The sequence below is a fragment of the Malania oleifera genome, chromosome 5 (genome assembly GCF_029873635.1).
Source record: "Malania oleifera isolate guangnan ecotype guangnan chromosome 5, ASM2987363v1, whole genome shotgun sequence".
NCBI lineage: Eukaryota > Viridiplantae > Streptophyta > Magnoliopsida > Santalales > Ximeniaceae > Malania > Malania oleifera.
The window spans coordinates 93,782,402-93,801,608 of NC_080421.1; the positions used below are offsets into that span (position 1 = coordinate 93,782,402).

At 34.0% G+C, this 19,207-nt stretch overlaps 1 protein-coding gene across 1 annotated transcript; it reads right to left on the reverse strand.

Annotated features, from left to right (window-relative positions):
• Nucleotides 1-678: 678 nt before the first annotated feature.
• Nucleotides 679-9,174, reverse strand: LOC131156319 (RNA-binding protein BRN1). The gene is made up of 9 exons (XM_058109907.1): nucleotides 8,804-9,174; nucleotides 8,489-8,571; nucleotides 5,505-5,556; nucleotides 5,210-5,335; nucleotides 4,956-5,035; nucleotides 2,018-2,200; nucleotides 1,436-1,781; nucleotides 1,200-1,343; nucleotides 679-1,123 (listed from the first exon to the last, which is right to left on the reverse strand). The coding sequence occupies exons 1-9, from the start codon at nucleotides 8,970-8,972 to the stop codon at nucleotides 996-998; spliced, it is 1,311 nt and encodes a 436-aa protein (XP_057965890.1). The 5' UTR covers nucleotides 8,973-9,174; the 3' UTR covers nucleotides 679-995.
• Nucleotides 9,175-19,207: the final 10,033 nt, after the last annotated feature.

Genomic DNA, 19,207 nt, shown 5'->3' on the forward strand with positions numbered 1-19,207 from the left:
GAATCAAAAACCAAATGAATTTTCCAGGAAAGGCATGTCCAAGATCCTGAAATCAATAGCCAAGAAGAAATCCGGGTGCTGGATGAGTTGCAAATCAATCCCAAGATCTCAAATTCATAAAATCCACACCAGTTAGTAAGGTTCGCAAAATAAAAGATGCAAAGATAAATAGGAAATCCATTGATGAACGGCACGATTCAAGCAAAACCTGACCATAAAAATCTGAATCTTGGAGTGCATGAGCAAAAAAATCAGGGAAAGAGTACCACAGTGGAAATGGGCAGCATATCAACATGCACATAGATTGTGCAAATCCCTGAAAAACAGCACACAAAAACATGCTTCCGACAGAAACATTACAATGAACAAGCACTTCACACGGCTTTGGTTACCCCACTTTATGACATTGCTTGAACATTGAACAGGAAGATTTCTTGTGAAGGAAACAAAATCTACAGTAAATTACAGGTACACTAATATATTTGGGCAAAAAATGTCTTCAGGAATACAGAGGGAAGAAGAGCAGTATGGTGCACTGAGGACTCACACTATGCAGAAGAAAACAATACTAATACTTTTGAAGTATATTTGGCACAGCACTGGATTAAAGGCAGGGCAAAAAAGAAACAGAAGGAACCACCAAAAGTAAAAACCAAGGCTATTAACGGAAAGGCAAAAAAAAAAATCGCATGGATGTTCCATTAAATTATTGCAACACCAGAAGTTCCCAAGGTAAAAATCAATAAATTTTTAATTAATGTCTTAATAAACCATGATACACAGATTACAAATTGTGTCGGCACGAAATGCACCAAGAATTACAAGTTACGAGGATTTCAATCCCACATGGCAACAAGAAGTAGGATGGAGTATTGCATTTAACGATTATCTCCAATCCACCCCACGTTCATGATACTGCAGTAACTCCCATATGGCCAGGTGCATGCAACCACATACCGTAGGGGATTCTGCTTCCTTCCTAACTTACCTTCAAGTCAGTATGGTTTATTCTGTTTGTTGTCTCTCTTCAGTTGAACCTTCAACTTCTTACCACCTAATTGGCATCCATTCATCACACTAATGGCAGATTGAGCAGCTGCAGGTGAATCATAACTGACAAATCCTGCAAATAGAGGTTTATTATAGAAGCATAAAACTCAAACACTTCAGATTCAAAGGAAAATTTAAAATGTGCTTACCAAAACATTTGCTAACACCAGTTGCTTTGTCAACAAAGACCTTAGCACTCAAGACCCTGCCAAATGCTTGAAAAGCATTTGCAAGCTCTTGATCACCAAATTCTTGAGGTATGTGGTAAATGAATAGATTAGCCCCAGGAGGACCTAAATTGAGAAAAGATAAATGATTTAGCAGCTCAATACCATAAAACCTTGCATGCAAATACAATAACACCAAGAGAAGCAAAATAGCAGACCTTCAGCCTGACTCCCAGAACTCGAACTGGCACCTGACGATGTTCCAGAGTTACTGTTTGTGACTGCAGGTGGCACTGAACCAGGAGAACCACTCAATGGCCTGTGACTCATCATTCCTCCAGGATATGCCATGGGATACTGAAGGCCAGGCACTGCAGGATAAGCAGAGCCCATATAACTTCCGGATGATATAGCATAGCTTCTAGGGGCCATACCAGGGGAAATATCAGGCGCCATTCCACGTAATGCATTTCCTTGGTTTATTGTAGGAACCATGTTATGGAAAGCCGGTTGATTCTGCATTGGTGGCAGGCGGTACTGCATGAGTCCATAAGTTCCAGGGGCCTAGGAAGAGAAGGAGATGATAATGAAACTCTGAACTCTAATATGATACAGTGAAACAGTAGGGACTGAAAAAAGAGAAAAAAAGAAACAAAGGCATAGATCTAAAAGGTTTTAAATAATGGATTACAACATTTGTAGTCAAAGACCAGTTAGAATAGGGTAGCATGTAACCGTGAGTTAGTTTTTATCCATTGCATGATGTGAAAAGCAGGCAAATGTTAAAAATATGAACCAACCTGATACCCATACCCATTATATGGGGGGACATAACCCATTGGAAAAGCTCCAAATAAAGAAGGATGCTGTGTCGAATTAGTATTTGGCAAATGAGAACCCTGTGATTGAGCTTTCTGAGCCCTCCGAGCTTGCCTTTCCTTTTCTGTGTCTGCCCATTTGACAACTAAAGGAACACTGGATCCCTAATAAAACCAAATATATAAATCAGATGGCCTATCAGTCAACCAGTAAATGCATGTATATACTAGAGGACAGGCATAAATCAAAACAAAATTTGAAATCCCAATTGTTGGATAGCAATAACCACAATATAGAGTAAAATATCCTATAAAATTAGGAATTGAACGCAATCAGAATTTAAACATCAAGAGATTCTATAATTGAATAGATGTTAAGTGCATTTTTTACATGGTCATGTGGGCCTCAATTACAGCCTAAAATGATTCGGATGAATTGCAGAAAGACCAGATCAGAGAAGTTGTCCACTTGTTAGAGGACATTTGTTGTCAGGAGTCCATGGACGTGAATCATTGGCGATGAAACTTAAGGACACTGTTAAAATGAGGCATTTGTAAGGAAGCTGGAAGAAAATTTCTCACTTTAAAGAATATTTTTAAGGGACCTGGAAAAAAAAATAATAAATATAAAAAATAAATAAAATAAAATAAAAATCTAGTATATTAGGCTAATTAGAGGGATGCACTCCACAGCTCCCAGACTCCTTATAAGGCATGCTAAGAAATTAACTTCCTATTTTTAAGGAATGTTCTCAAACATATAATGTGCATTTTACCCTTATAATTAAATAAATATAAACTTTCCTTTTTAAAATTTAAAAAAAAAAAAAAAAAAAACAGAGAAACTTAGGAATCCTCCTAATAACATAGACAAAGCTAGCTTTCGAATTCCAAACTCAAGATAATTTTTTCCTTCAACTACTTAATTATTCTAGAAGGCAGAATGAGATGTCTTTGCTTTATTCGGAGCTTCCTTTAAATGACTAATTCCTATCAAAAGTGTTAAAAGTGTTTGCTAAGAACTTAACCCTTTCTTTCTATGCAACTGTTGTAACTCTCTGTTAACAGCCAACTTTTCTTATTTTGTCTACTAGCTACTACTTTTTTTGACCTGCACTAATTTTAGTATCAAAGCAGCTTAATACCATAGCAGAAAATGCTAATACCCTAGCGAATCATGAGCTGTGAATTGGTACAGACAACATTTTAAAAGGCAAAGGCATAAGGTGAAGCATTTTAACCCTTAAGAGGAAAGGCATTGGGGCATAAACCTTTCAGAATTTTGTTTTTAAGATAAAAATATGTCAATAAATTTTATATATTAAAAATAAGGAAAACTCAAGAAAAACACAAATAACATAAGAAATAAAAATTTTATATACTTCGCAAACACTTTGTTGGCCATTCAAAAATTGCTAACTTGAATAAAAGGCAGCCCAATACATAAAGCTCCCGCATATGCAAGGCCCGGGGAAGGGGCGGACCACAATGGGTCTATAGTACACAGTCCTACCTTGCATTTTTGCAAGAGCCTGTTTCCACACCTTGAACCCGTGACCTCCAGGTCACACGGTGACAACCTCACCGTTGCGCCTAAGCTCCCCTTCAAATTGCTAATTTGAATATATGACATAAATCATGACAAGAGATAGCTATAATATTACAAAGTTCATACTATTTTCATGATCTAAGATACAACTCTTAATTATTTTGGAAATATTGAGGTCCAATAGTTCTAGAAATCAACTTGTATTATGACATTCCTTTTACACAACCATGCAGTTAAAATTTTTTAACCAATTCTTACTTGAGAATCACACACCCAAAATGTGTAAGCCTCAACTAAAAAGGTCCAAAAGGTGTGCATTTTGTAAAAATGTGTAAGCCTCACATGTAATGTGTTAGCCTTTTTAGAATTTGGTATTTTAAATTGAGCCTCAATGCATTTTAGGCATGCCGTACCTTGAGGCGAGCCTTAATTCAACCTTTCAAAACATTGGGTACTAACATCCTGAAACATGATTTTCATCCCGCAACACTAAACCTGGTGTCTGAAGTTTTAATTCAACATAATTGCATCATTGCATTATAATGCCATATTCAATTATTTAATAGTTAATACACTTCCTTAAAAAAAATTCTTTTAAATTTAGAAACACCACAACACCCTCAGCTAAATATGTAAGCTATTGACATTTTTGTTTATACATCGGTATAAGCAACCCCTTTTAGAGCATGTGCCATATAGTGACCCTTTTCCTATCCCAGTCTACCAAGTAACGTTTCTGCAACAAGGAACAGGAACTATGCCAATTCAAAATGGCAACTTGAAATGTAGGAGGACAAAAATCCCAGTTTACCCATCATTGAAAAATTTAAAAACTAATTAAGTGGTGCTTAAAGATGACCCTGACACCCCCCAAAGATCCAAAAGAAGAATGCTTTTAAAATTCAACTTCTAATTTGGCCGGCATGGGAGAAATTTTCACTACAGTCTGTTTGAGCATCAGATTTTTCTGTTTAGCACAGCAATATGATTGAATAAAATATGCAAGGGCAGGCATATCATATATCCACACCTTACCTAATCTTCCTTTGGGACTTTAAGTATAAAAGGCATATATTAATCACCAGGGTATGAGCATGAGATATGCACATAATATTATTATAAGCTTATGGTCTCCAACACCCAACAACTTTATGGCAGACTAGAATTTGGAACCAAATGCAGTTTGAATATCCAGCAGGTTACAATGTTTATGGTACGATCATCACATTGCAACATGCAACACAATGATAATGTATACAACACTTGGAGAAGGGCAGATTTATAGCATTACATATTGAAAATCATCACATATCATTCAAGACGTGAAATAAAGAACTTCTCATCCGCATAAACTTATAAAGAAACACAAACCTCCATCTTATACTTTCCATTGATGGCCTCCAAAGCTGCAAGGGCTTGTTCTTTCGTTTCATATTTAAGAAAAGCACATCCTGCAATAATCAAGACAAATAAAATTACAATAACATTTTTCAATCAATTCCAGTTCTGAATATATTAGTTTACAAATTAACACAACCTATGAAGACAGAGATTCAACAGTCGGCTTGTTGAAGAACCGTTAGGGAAATTTGACTACTATGTTAGAAGAAATGTAAAACACATACCTTTGCTTGTCTGTGGAGAACCTCGTAGAATTTGTAATTCTTTTATTGTTCCATGCTTAGAGAATAGATCGGAAACTTCAGCTTCAGAAACATTCTTTGGAAGCATACCAACAAAAAGTTTATGTTCTGGATTACAGAGAGAATGAAAATTGCTAAACGAGGTACATGAAACAATGATATATAAGTAATTAGATATGCTAAAAGAAAAGAGCATTCAATAGGGAACAGGAACTTTCAACACAACAAGTAACGGTATGGAAAAGACATCCATTCAAATTAAGGAAAGATACCATACCTAGCCTTTCCAATTCACCATCTGCATACTTCACTTGCAGTGGGCTTGATGACTGAATTGGACATAAAAGAAAAAAATCAAAGAGAGCACAAAATGAATTCACCACATGGCAATAAAGAAACAAAATATAGAATGCTTCTTTACAAATACAAGCCTGGGTCTATGGTGGTGGCCAGTAAGTAGATAACAGCATTAGTTTTTTTCCTTATTTGATATTGGATAAACATAATTTGATGAGATTGAAATAAATATTTATAGTAAAATGAAAACCATAGATTGATATTAATCATTGGAATTACACCTATCACTTTTCTTTGTCATGTAAGTGATTACCATTACTTGTACAATATTATGGAGAGTAATGGCAGATAGTGAGTCACAATGTTTTAAAAAGGTGCAATCAAGGCTCGTCTTAAGGCAGGCCTGAAATGCCCCCAAGCATAATTTAAAATATCAAACTCCTAGAAGACAAATATAGCATTGCTTCAGCATTTGCTCAAAATATACACCTTTTGCACTTATCCAGTTGAGGCTTACGCATTTTGTGTTTGTTAAATTTAAGTCAGGCAGAAAATTTAATCAGATGTACATATTTCAAAATTAAGGAATGTTATAACCTGAGTGAATCTCTAAACTCTTGGATCTACAGGCCTATTTAGTTCTGGAATAGAGTTTTCTTTTTCCAATTACAGTTTTCCAAATAATTACAAACGTACAGCCCTTTTTTCCAATTTTCCTATATTTTTATAGGAAACTCAGAAAAGATCTTATTGTTTTCTAACTTCTACATATAAATGTTAGAAGGGGAACCTAGGTGCAAAGGCAAAGTTGTTGATGTGCAACCTAAAGGTCATGGGCTCGAGGCCTAGAAACAGCCTCTTGCAAAAATGCAAGGTAAGGCTCCGTACTATAGATTCATCGTGATCCGCCCCTTCCATAGACCCCGCCTACATGGGCGCTTCATGCACTAGGCTGCCCTTTACATATAAATGTTCGAGAACTAAAAAACATGGTGACAATTTTGCTAACTTATTAAAAAACTGAATGAAAACAGAAATTGTTGCCCACAACTAAAGAGGCCGTAAAATTTTCCGATGAAAGTTGCCTCTCGGATCATGAAAATAATTTGAATTTTGTAATGTCACGATATCTCTTATTATGATTTACTTGAATGAAATTAAGCATGCATGCTTAGAGAACAGCTAGTAGTTTAAATATATATATTTTTAATTTTTTTCAATTTTTTCCTAGTAATATTTCTATTTTTTTTTACTTATTTTCCAACATACATCTAATTATTTATATATGTTTATATAAAAAAAAATTCACAATAGGCTTGTGACATTCCTCATTAGGCACCTCTTAAAACTTTGGTATGTCATAACACTAGCTATACAAAAAAAAAAAAAAATGGATGCACTTAAAAGCATATCTAAAGTTTAACAGAGTTGCTGTTTCAATTCAAAATCATAAAATTAGTGACATTTTAAAACTTTGATTTATCATATTTTCACTCTTCTTTGCATTTCAAAAATGATATTATGCTTCACAATCACGAATCACTCTCCAGATCCCACACACTTGATTTCTTATAATTGTATAACCAGACAGGGATTTTGGAGTGAAATAAATTGCTGTCACAGTCAGTTGAACTGACAATTACATCTAAATTTCTATTTCACTCATTCAATCATTACTTTGTGTCCCAGAAAATAATTTTCCTTCATTTCTGGATGTTTTGAGAGTGTTTCAATATCTTGAAAGGAAAGGCAAAGGTCAAAATCAATTATTTGAACCAAGCTGCCAGAAATTGTCCCCAAATAAATATAGTTTATATGGGTAATTCAATATTTCTTACAAGTAAAATTGTATGAAATGATTTCTAAAATTAAATTGCGCAAAAAAAAAAAGCATCTTTCTTGTATGCAAGGTTAGGCTAACATTTTTTTATTTGGACTAGTAAAAAATAGTGACTCGCTCAATTATACCCGATGTATCATTAAAAAATTACAGTCCTTCCTTCCCATATTTGTCATTGGTGGAACACATTTATACATTACTATTTATAGTTTCAGACCGTTTTGAGGCTGAATCAAATATCGATCCAGTTCCTCTAGGATTTCATGTTCTTTTCAGAGTAATTATCTGTTGATCAGTACTTAAAAAAAAGCTTCTCCCATATATTCTCCAGATATCTAACAACATTTATTTTCTTTCATTCTCCAAAAAAAAAAAAACATGCAAATTTTTAATGCTGCCTATATTCAGTTACAAGAATGACCAACTAGCTGTTTGCCTTGGTAAATCTTCAAGGTTTCTTAGGAGCTTGCGTAAAGAATCTTTGACGCCACTATTTGGTTCATACTGGTAATCTTATGTGACAGAAATTTGAAATTCCCTAAAAATCTATTATACCCATAAAACATTCAAACCTATTTATTGACCATCCAAGGCAACATCCTGTCTCAAGCATAGGATTCCCAGCATAAAAATCTAGCCTTGAAAGTCACTTTTTTTCTTCTGTTCATTTCATATTAGAGCGAAATTAAAGCCATTTTTACCATTTTAAGTATTTTAAAGAGAATTATCATCATCATCATCATCATTATTATTATTATTATTATTATTATTCCCACCAACTTTTAGACCTGCCAGAGATTTCACCGGGACACCTTAGCTACAGCAGAGTCCATATATAGTATAATGAGTCTACAACTGTATTATGTTTGTGTCTGCTTAAAGTAAAATAATGCGAGTTGTGAAAAGTTCAAGATGTCACTGCCAGTTCAGTACCAAAATACAGCTAGCGAATTGTTAATATCAGACAATAACTGATTTTTCACAAAAGTCACTGGTGGTCAAGATCAACAATGTTGCACTAATCATTTGTCATCGAGAGCAATAATTAACACTACAAAAGCATAATTACTCGCAGCATTTTATCACAATGCTAAAGAGTAAAGAGAGATCAAAGTTCCACTAACCCCAGGAAGCGTCCGCTTGTTGTGACACGCATTGACTGCTTTGTCCGCTTCCTGCCTCGAAGGGCATATAAGAAAACAACACCCTGCAGCAAGCAAAACCAAGAAGAAACAAAAATTAGGGTTTTGAACAACAACACACACATTGAAACCCAACAAATCTCCAGCCAGATCGAAGAGAAACCGCTCAAATCGATCCGAAAAAGAATAGCCCACAGAGAATTCAAAATGCGAAGAAAATAAAATTGAAAGACAGAGTGAGAAAAGGGCGGAGGGAGGGAGGAGGAGGCAGAGATTCGAGCGTGTCTAGTGGCGAACCTCGGGAAGCTCGCGTGGTCTTGTCTTTGATTATGTTGACCTCGTCTACTAGAGCAAACTCCTTGAACATTGCAAGAAGCTGAGCTTCGGTCATGTGCTTGGGGACCTGACCAACGAACAGCTTCACACTCTCTTCGTTTGACTTCCGCGGGTTTTGCCCTTCCGCCATTAATGCCGATTCTCTCTCCCCCTCCCCTCACTCTCCGTCCCTCTCTCTCTCTCTCTCTCTCTTCTGGTTGCGATCTCTCTCTCTCTCGCTCTCTCTCTCTCTCTCTCTCTCTCTCTCTCTCTAATCTCTCTCTTGTCCCGTATTGTTTTGCGCTCGGAGTCGTCGCTCGTTGCCTTAGGGGAAAAATGGGGGCTTTGTGGATGGCAAAGTTGGGTCTTCGCATGGATATATTGTAATTAAATAATCGCAAAATGCCCTCTGAGTTCGCAATATACACGGAAATACCCTTACAGTTGTGCAAGTTGCAGGGCTGTACTTGAACACCTGTACAGTCGCAGTGGATCTGAATTGGAGAGAGGCGGAGACACCTTGGAGTGCGCAAGGTTTATTTGAAAAGCTCTAATGCGAAATGACGCATATGCCCCGGAAGTCTCCCCTGGTGGGAAAGTAGCGCCATTTAAAATATAAATGTTCGATGTGGAGAGCCGACGGGACTCATGGTAAAATTTGAACCGTCCAATCACAGCCCTCTACTTGTCCCTTAAATGAAAATATGAAATTTTCGAACCACCCAATCCAGCCTTTTCGAGCAGTTTTTCTTTTCTTTTTATATAAAGTGTGGACTTCAAAGAGTTCAATTGACCATAAAACAAATTTTAAAAATAATTTTTAAGAAAAAAAAAAAGGTAATAACTTTCTTGTGTCCCCCATTTGCTCTTTCTTTTTCATAATTAATGGTGTTGGAATATATTTTTCAAACTTGATTGATCGTAAATTAAATGGAAGCGAAAATTAAGAAAATGGTCGAGAAGGATTTCACATCATAAAATCATTTTAATTTAATTCTTTGAATTCTTAAGATATTTCTGGTATTTACACGTGATTCCACATTATGTTGAGTGTGGGCTATAATCCCAATTCAAATAATTTATCGAAATCCATTCACACATGTGCATATATAGGGTTGCGCTTTGTAGCATACATTTTGAGGTCTTTAATCTAAACTTGTGTGACTTTAAAAGAAAATAAGGTAGCGTTTAGGACTATAGATTTTGAGCATTGAATTAGGGGTGAGCATTCGATTTGTACGGTGAATTCGGTTAATTAACCAAATTAATCAAAAATTTTCAGTTAAAAATCTTATTAACTGAATTGACCGAACCATATAATATATAGAAAATAAATAAAATTTTAGTATATATTTAATATATAAAAATATTTTAATATATAATATATATAATTATTTATTATTAATTTATACTTTTCGGTGAATTCGGTTAATCAAACCCAAAAACTAAACCGAAAACCAAAAACCAAAATTTAACAAAAATAAAAATCGAACCAAACTGACGGAAGTTACTCGGTTAATTCAATTAATTCCGTTTTAACCAAATTTTGCTCACCCCTAAATTGGATTTGGATTTTTGTGAATTGGACGAAACTCAATACAATTTTATATTATATTTTGCCCAATTAAAATGTGCAAATCGACTCCATAACTCATAATTCATATTAAATACAATTTTATATTGTAAAATTGTCTAAATTTAAATTAGTTCAAATCCTAGATTCAAATCTTTTCCCTCAAACCAAAGTTATGTGTCTTCTAATAAATAAATAAATATATATATATATATATATATATGCATATTTAAGTTGTCTAAGTTTGGGTCTAAGTCTAATAATAACAACAACAATAATAAACATTATCTTTAATATTAAAATGGAAGGAATGGATCCTTTTATTTTTTTAAATTCTTGTTTATAATGAAAATTTTACTTAAATGGCAATTTAGTATATATAAATTGCACTTATAACTACTAACACTCATTAATTTGTATAGGTATTCTTTGTAATAACTATTCATAACTGATGAAAGTTGTAGAACACGAGATGCATGTGTTAACGATTAGCCTTTATAATAACTTTTATTGATCAAAAGTCTTGAATTCCTCACTCTTTCTAGTTAGAAAAATCAACAAAAATACAATAGTAAAAATTGCTCGAGCCTAATTATTTTAAAAAATAAATCTTGATCATTTGAATTTTCAAAATGGCTATATAATTACTACTTCTACATTTAAAAATGATAATTATAAGAGTGCTATAGTAAAATTTAAAATATATTTATTTGTAAATTAAAAATAACGAACAAATATAATAAATTATTTAAATTTAATGAAAAGAACAAAGTTGAGTTCATTGAAAAAGAAATTAAATGCAATGTTACTTACATTATATTCCTCAATTATGAGTCTTTTAATATAACCATTACATATTCTAAACCATATTAATTTTAATTTGACGTCAACTTCACACATAATTATGTTGTAATAATTTAATGAACAAATTCAACCAACACAAAATACCATAAAAACCAAATAACCAGCTTTGAAAGAATGGTAAGATACTTTTTTTTTTATTACATAGGAACTTCAGCCACTAATGAGCCCTTCGGACCCCTTGGTGCGGTACCAATCCTACGAATCAATGTCCTCCACCCCCAAGTCTCGCTGATCAGGGTAAAGTCCGGATGCAGACACGGTTTCTGTGCATCAGTTAGACGTTCGGCCAACCCGACCCTCATGACACATCTCCATTACCATCCATTGTTCCCGTTGGCTCACAAAGAACTCTCACCATCCATGGTCCCTGCTGGCTCATAAAGCGAACTCTCACCATCAATGGTCCCCGCTAGCTAACAAAATAAACTCTCACCAACCATGGTCCCCGCTGGCTCATAAAGTAAACTCTTACCATCCACAGGTATTGCTGGTTCCGTGAGTGTATCTACCTAAAATTGAACCCCCGATATTCTTTCTTTCCTTTTCAGTACACCATAATTACAAGTAGGGGTGTAATCGATTTGGTTCAGTTATGGGTCAAATCGAAAACCAAACCAAACCTTGTGGTTTTTGGAATGCCCAAATTGAAATTGAAATTGAATCGAATTTATTATCTCATGGAGAACCAAACATTCGGCGATTCGGTTACACTTTTTTGGGGTTTTAACCGATTTTTTAAATATTCAACAAGTATTTTTCACAAGGGTTATTGAGAATCTATTGAGAATTTTAATTTTTTATAATGTTTCATAACTTTTGCAAAATTAAACCTTTTAAATAATTAGATAGCTGAGAACGTGTTGCTCTTGTTGGATCTTTTCTTTTTATTCCTAATTCTTACTAGCTTAGTAGCTCCTACAAACTATTATAATACAAATTATATATCAATTAACCACAATTAAGTATCTGGATTAACTTCTTATATTGACCAAACATAATTAAGTAATTATATTAATTTTTATATATAATTTAAATTAAAATCGATTTTCCAATTTTTTGATTTTTTTATACATTAAAAACTAAAATCAAAATCAAAATCGAAAATTTATACTTTATAAAATCAAAACTAAAATCGAATATTAAAAAACTAAATCGCTTATTATTTTGATCCGATTTTAGTCTGATCTTTTATTTTACGATAATTTTTGTATGTTACAAGTGAAAGGGGGGGGGGGGGGGGGGGGGGGGGGCGGAGTGGTAATGATGACATGTGTTTGAATGGGAAAATGTCACCATTTGGGTAGCCAGCTCGCTGCTTGGCAACCTTTTTTTGTCGTTTTATGCAGCAGATGGCAACTTGCATTGGTCAAAATTTGGCTCCTCCGTCTTCAAGACTTTAAGCCAAAACCAAATGGCCCAATACCACAATGAATATATTTCAATTTAGCACATATAAGGCATGCGCGTGAGATTTTCAGAAAAATAAATAAACAAATAAATAAAAATAGGTAAATTTAAAATCAAACATAAAGTTTAGAAATAACTTGTTATGAATTGTTCGTGACCAGTTATGAATAATTGTTGTATTTTCAGTTAGATAGTTTGATTTACTATACCATAAATTAAAATTAAGTTAGTAAATTATAGATATACTATTTTGACCGATCCACTTAGGAGCAATGGTACATTCAATAATAGATGAACTACTATTTTAGGCAATTGAACTATTGTTTTATTAGAGTGTGCACCTAAATTTTCACAATCAAGGGAAATTGCTCCAAAACCGGGTTAGGTCATAATATTTGGATATTTCTCTAAACTTGATTTTGCTCAATGGCTTAAATTTTCCTTTCAAAGTATGAAAGTGTCATAGTATATGACTAAACATTGAAAGGAGATCTTCAGATATTTTAGTATATAGTCCACAAAATCTAATATTTCCATTACACTCTTAACAATACTCAAGTTAAATAAAAGATTAGTAGAGACTATATCAAACCGAATGAGATATATAGAAAATCCCTTTTACCACACTTTTTGCTCATTGTCGCGATGTTCCCAGACGCGAACTTGGGACGACCCAAAAATGATAATGAAATGAAGTGTGTGGATTTTGAAAATATGATTTTCGTGGAAAGTAAAGTGTATGGAGTCGTCACTAACATTTTGAAGTGTGGTTAAAACACTTGATTACTACCCAATTAAAAGTAGAATCAGTCTACACTACTAGAGTCAAGCTCGAGAGTTCGGTTACGCGAGGGGAAGATATTAGCACCCCTACAAGTCCGTTCTTACAAACGGTACCTAATTAATCAAAAATTATCGTAAAATAAATCTAATAAGCCTTCTTATTTTACTCCCTAAAAAGAGTGAAGAAGATGTACAAAATCAAATATAATATAGATATTTCCTCAAAATCGAAGCATATCATACTCCAAAGAGTTCATGCCTCCCTTTGAAATTATCTGGATTGGAAAATCAAGAAAATAGAGTACAAAATACGCTCCCGACATTTGGAAATTTTGTGAGGTTTTTTTAAGTATGAAAAATAAATATCCCGAGAGGTTTTGGAATTTATTCGGGATAGAAAAGAGTATCGAAAATGATTTTAAAGTCTCAAAATGTTTTTCCTAATTTTTCTCTATTTTTATGAATTGTTTATATTTTCCCCAAATTTTGAAATAACAAAAAGGCAATTAAAGCAAAATCACGAAAATCAAGTCCAAAAATATTTTTAGATTTTTCTCATTTTTTGTGAATTTTCTAAGTTCAGAAAAAAGCAATTTTCTAACCTAAATGTTTTTTGGATTTTTGTGGCTTTTTCCTAATTTTTATGATTTTTCAAGTGCCAAAATGATTTTCTAACCTTAAAATATTGTTTTTAGAATTTTTCTGAATTTTTTTGAATTTTTTGAGTTTTTAAATGTTTAAAAAGAATGAAATAACTAACTAAACCGGTGTTGACTTTTTTGAGTCATATCTCGTTTTTTATAATGACAAATACAACGTATTTAATGGTTGTCGAGTTAGTGTGCATGATTAATTTGTTAGAATTGGTGTGATCCCAAAAGGGGGGGGTTGAATTGGGTTTTAAAATTTTTTTGACTAATTTAAACGTTTCATTGATTTACCACGTATCATATCTCATTCAACATATACACATGTATGTAAAATGATTTTAACACTAAAAGCAAACATACACGTGCATAGTATATCTTATTTAAATCAAATGCGTGTATGCAAAAAATTAAGACATTAAACAAACATTCATACACATGCTGGAATTTAAATGCAGGAATTTAAATAAAATAGAGAGAGACACGAGATTTGTTATCAAGGTTCGGCCAAACCAGCTTATATCCCCACCTTGGGCATACCCCCAAGGATTGCACTAAACTTGCTCACTTAACCTAGCGGAGTAAAAGCCAATTACATCCTCTCCTTACAGGGCGAGGAAAACCCCAGCTTAATTACTAGGTTGAGTTGAACTAGTCTCACTTACGGGGCTAAGACTCCCTAGTTCAATTCTGGATTGAACCCAACCATTACAATAAAATCATTTTTGTACATGAAAATGTTTCTAAAAAAATACAAACAGATCTACACAATAAGCTCAATAAAAATAAACACTCCAATAATATCAAATAATGCTCAGGGGAGTAAGGGTGTTAAACTATATTTAAACCCTAATAAAAGGTTTTCTCCAAAAAGATATTTCAATAATAATATAGGAGAACCTAGGGTTTTGCTCTTTCAATAATTTGTGCACAAATAATATATATGAATATATATAAATGAGAAATATGTTCTCCAACAAAGATTTTTGCAAATAAAAGTGTTTGAAGAATCTGGAATTTATGTTCAAGGAAGTATTTGTACAATAAATAATTTTCTCCCAAAAGATATTTATCAAAGAAATAATCCGAGAGAAAACCAAACTATATTCTCAAAAATGATTTTCAAAAATAACTAGTATGTGAGAGTATAGCATGTGAATACGAAAATAAATGTCCAAGATAAATATATTCTCTTTACAAAATGATTTTGAAATGAATGGATGAAAAGAGAGTTGGAGAGTTTAGTTTGAAAAATTTTGTCCCTGAGAAGAAATTTTTGCAATAAAAATGAGTTGGGGGAACTTTGATTAACAAAGGATTAGAGAGAAATTTAGAGTTAATCAAAGTTACTAATCTGAATTATGAAGGGCGTATTTATAGATTTTCAACAAATTTGACCATTGAGGGACATGCTCAGTATTTTAGAAAAGTTTAATTAAATTTTAATGACATTTTAACCCCTTTAAAAAATTCTAACCTGAAAGCTCCGGTCAACCGAAGGTGAGGTGAGGTTGACCGAGGAGCCAAGTTCGGTCGACCACGTAAAATTTGAACTGGAAGTTCGATCGACCGGATTTAGTGTCCCAAGGGCGATTTTCCATTTTAGAGTGGTTCGGTCGACCGGGTCAATTTAAACTATGAAGTTCGGTCGACTAGGCGGTTGGCAATTCCCACGTGCGGGTTCAGTCAACTAGGGTGTTGCCATATAAATCTGGTCGGTTGACTGGAGGAGGTTCGATCGACCAGGTCTGCCTATATATATATATATTTGGTCTCGATCAACCTATTGACCTGGGGGGAGTTCGGTCAACCAAGGAACTCAATATAACTAAGTTCGGTCGACCGAACATGCCATCTTTGGGCATTTCGGTCCTTTTTCTCTTATAAAATTTTCTCTATTCATGTGATGACTAATGTTAAGAATATAGGGGACATTTTTATGCAATATTTAGGATCCTAAGGTCAGTCTAAAGCCTTTGAGAAATAACCCTAAAATTAGGCATCGGTCGACCGATTTGTAAACTTCGTTTAGCCTCGATTTTAACCCTAAAGCTATTCCAAAAACTTTGTATGATTTTAGTCTATTTAAAAAAGGTTTTTGGTGATATATGCTGGTCCCTAAGGTCTATTTATGATCTTTCTGAGCATTCAAAGACATCATGTAGATGCATGCATTATTACAGACCAAAGATATAAAAATTAAATACAATTACAACAAATAAACGTCTTCTTCATCTTTTTCCTCCTCTGACTTCATGGAATGCACTTGATCGTATAGTCTTTAAGTCCTGTAAGTTTCCATCGTCGTTTCCTTATGTGTGTATTAAATAAATGGACATGTTCACATGCTAAATACACACATGAGAAACATTTGCTTTGTCAACATCAAAAACAGGGATCGGACTCAAAAAGTTAACACAGTTGGAAGTTTCATATGGTGTACATGGACTTAAAAGAAAATTTTGACCTAGAATATTTTTTTGCTATAATTTAATTGAGTTTTATTCGGGTTTGTAATATTTAAATATTAATGGTTTGTAATAATTAATGCATTGCATGTATGATAGGATAGATAACCTTAAAGACCTTAGACTGACCAATGGTCCCAAAACATCGCATAAAAAAGCCCCCTATAACTTAGAATTAATTATTATGTGAATATGGGTGACTTCAAATGAGATTAGGACTCGAATGCACAAAGTTAGCATGTTCAGTCGACCGAACCCTAACATATATAACAACTTTGGTTGACCAAACCTCCCTTGGGTCAAACAGTTGACCATCCAGTCGACCAATCTTAATATGAACATGAATGCTCTGGTTGACCGAACTAGCACGTGGGGATTTCCCAATGCCCTGGTCGACCTAACCTCTAGTTATAAAATGACCTAGTTGATCAAATCTATGAAATTTGGTTAACCGAACTTGACCTGGTCGACCGAACCTCGGATCACTCAAAATCGCCCGCATTATGGTCGACCATATTTGTAGTTGAAAAAGGCCACGGTCGACTAAACCTCCTAAAGTGGTCGACCGAACCTCTCAGGTTGCCTAATTTTTACTGAGGTTAATTGAAGTTAAAAGAGGATTAATTTTATTAAACTCATTTAAAACAATTCTAATATTTCCCTTGACATCCCTAACGATTATAATTTTGGTCATGTCTATAAATATGAGTTCATTTGTTCAATTAAGACATGATTAGGGATTTGATTAGTCAAAATTTTCTTTGAATTTTTGAGAGCCCCTCTTCATACCCAAAGCCAAAAACACTCATCCTTTGCCATTCCTTTTGCTAAATCAAAGTATCTTTGAGTGATTTTAAATTGTCCCACTTGCTAAAACTCTCATTGTATTAATTGTATGTTTGATTTATGATTGAGAGTTTAGCCAAAGTTTTTCCCCTCGGTTTAATTAATAAATCCTTGTGTGGGGAAAACTTTTAGTTAGTGAGTCTTTGCATCATTATTGTAAGACTCATTAAGCTTGTGTTGACCTTATAGGTCATGCCCGGTTTTGATAATGACAAATACTTGTTATATTTAATAGGTGGTTGAAGTTATGTGCAGGAACATAGATTGAAAGATCTTAATGCACATGGAAGAAAGTGAAGATTGAAGACCCAATCATTTTATGTTGTAATATATATTTCATTTATGTAAATGGTCTGTAATAGTAATTAGGATTTTTACTTGTAATAATCACACACATCACATGCATGGTCTAATAGGTAAGCTCAGACTGAAAAATAATTGAAGCAAGACTTAGAAATGACCTTAGGACACTCACCATTGCACTTGTATGTGTTAAGCACTTGAATAGGGTGATTGAGAAATGAAACAGGATCGAAATGCACAAAATGTGCACCTTCGGTTGACCGACCTATACAGTTCATTTTGTCCCCGGTTGATCGAACCTGGTCTGCGTCAACCGGTTGACCACAGTCTTGTCAACTGAGCTTCTGAAGTTCATTTGACCCTGATCGACCGAACTTCCCTAAAGTCAACAGTTTGACTTCTTGATCGACCGAGAGAATTTTGTACACCACCAACTTGGTCGATCGAGTTCTCACGTGTGGGAATCCAACGATCTGGTCGATCGACCAGTATAGTTCAAAATGACCCTGGTCAACGGACCTCGCAAAATTGAAAAAATCGCCTCGGACATACATGTTTGGTCGACCAAACAGGCAGTTCATTTTTGGCCTGGTCGACCGAACTCTAAGAACTTGGGTTGGCCGAATTTGTCCTAGTCGACCAGAGCTCTCGGGTTGGACCTAACGATTATATTTCAGGGGAAGTCTATAAATACCCCTTCATTTGGAATAATTAGTATGAGATTAAAAATCTTGATTAAGAGAAATTCTCTTAAATTCCCAAAATCCATACTACTCATTTTTAAGCTCCATTCACTCATGCTTACCCTCTACTATTGCTTAAACTCTTGGTAAGTTGATTGAGTGATTGTTTTGATAGGTTTGCTCTCCTTGATTTGTTTGATTGATTCGATTTTCTTGAGAGCTAAACCTAAGTGTTCTTAGGAGACTTTGTTAATAAGTATCTCTTAAGAAAACTTGTCTTAAACTTATGAGTATTGCATATTCATTGCAAGATCTTGTGAAGTTTGTATTTGTTTTTGGATTGCAAAATATTTTCAAAATATTTTCAAATATCTTGTGTGATTTACATTGACATACTTTTGAAAAAATATTTGTTTATGTGATAAAAATCTTTGTTGTAATATTCATTGATTTATATATCATTTGCTGTATACAAAGATTAAACTTCTTTTGAAAACCAAACTTATACACTACTTGAGCTTTACACGAATGAGATGTTGAAATATTTAAGATTTGATTGATATCTTTATTTGAGCACTTTGATTGAACATCTTGTGATACAAAGAGTATTTTGCTTGCACTCTCAAGCATCGATTACATCGATAGCAAATATTTATTTGAGAGTACATATTAAACCACACTGAGCTTACGTATTATATCATTTGGTGGTGTATGTGATTGCACGTAACCTAGTACATACCTGCTTTACATGAAAGAATAATCAATGTACCAACTTCATTGATTGTGAACATATTGCTGTATTTCCAGGCACG

Excerpts from the sequence above, each read along its gene's own strand:
- LOC131156319 (XM_058109907.1), bottom strand. The coding sequence starts at position 8,972 with ATGGCGGAAGGGCAAAACCCGCGGAAGTCAAACGAAGAGAGTGTGAAG. Across the intron at positions 5,336-5,504 it reads TGGTGAATTGGAAAGGCTAG|AACATAAACTTTTTGTTGGT; the intron begins GTATGGTATCTT and ends TCTGTAATCCAG. Across the intron at positions 1,782-2,017 it reads ATAATGGGTATGGGTATCAG|GCCCCTGGAACTTATGGACT; the intron begins GTTGGTTCATAT and ends TTCTCTTCCTAG.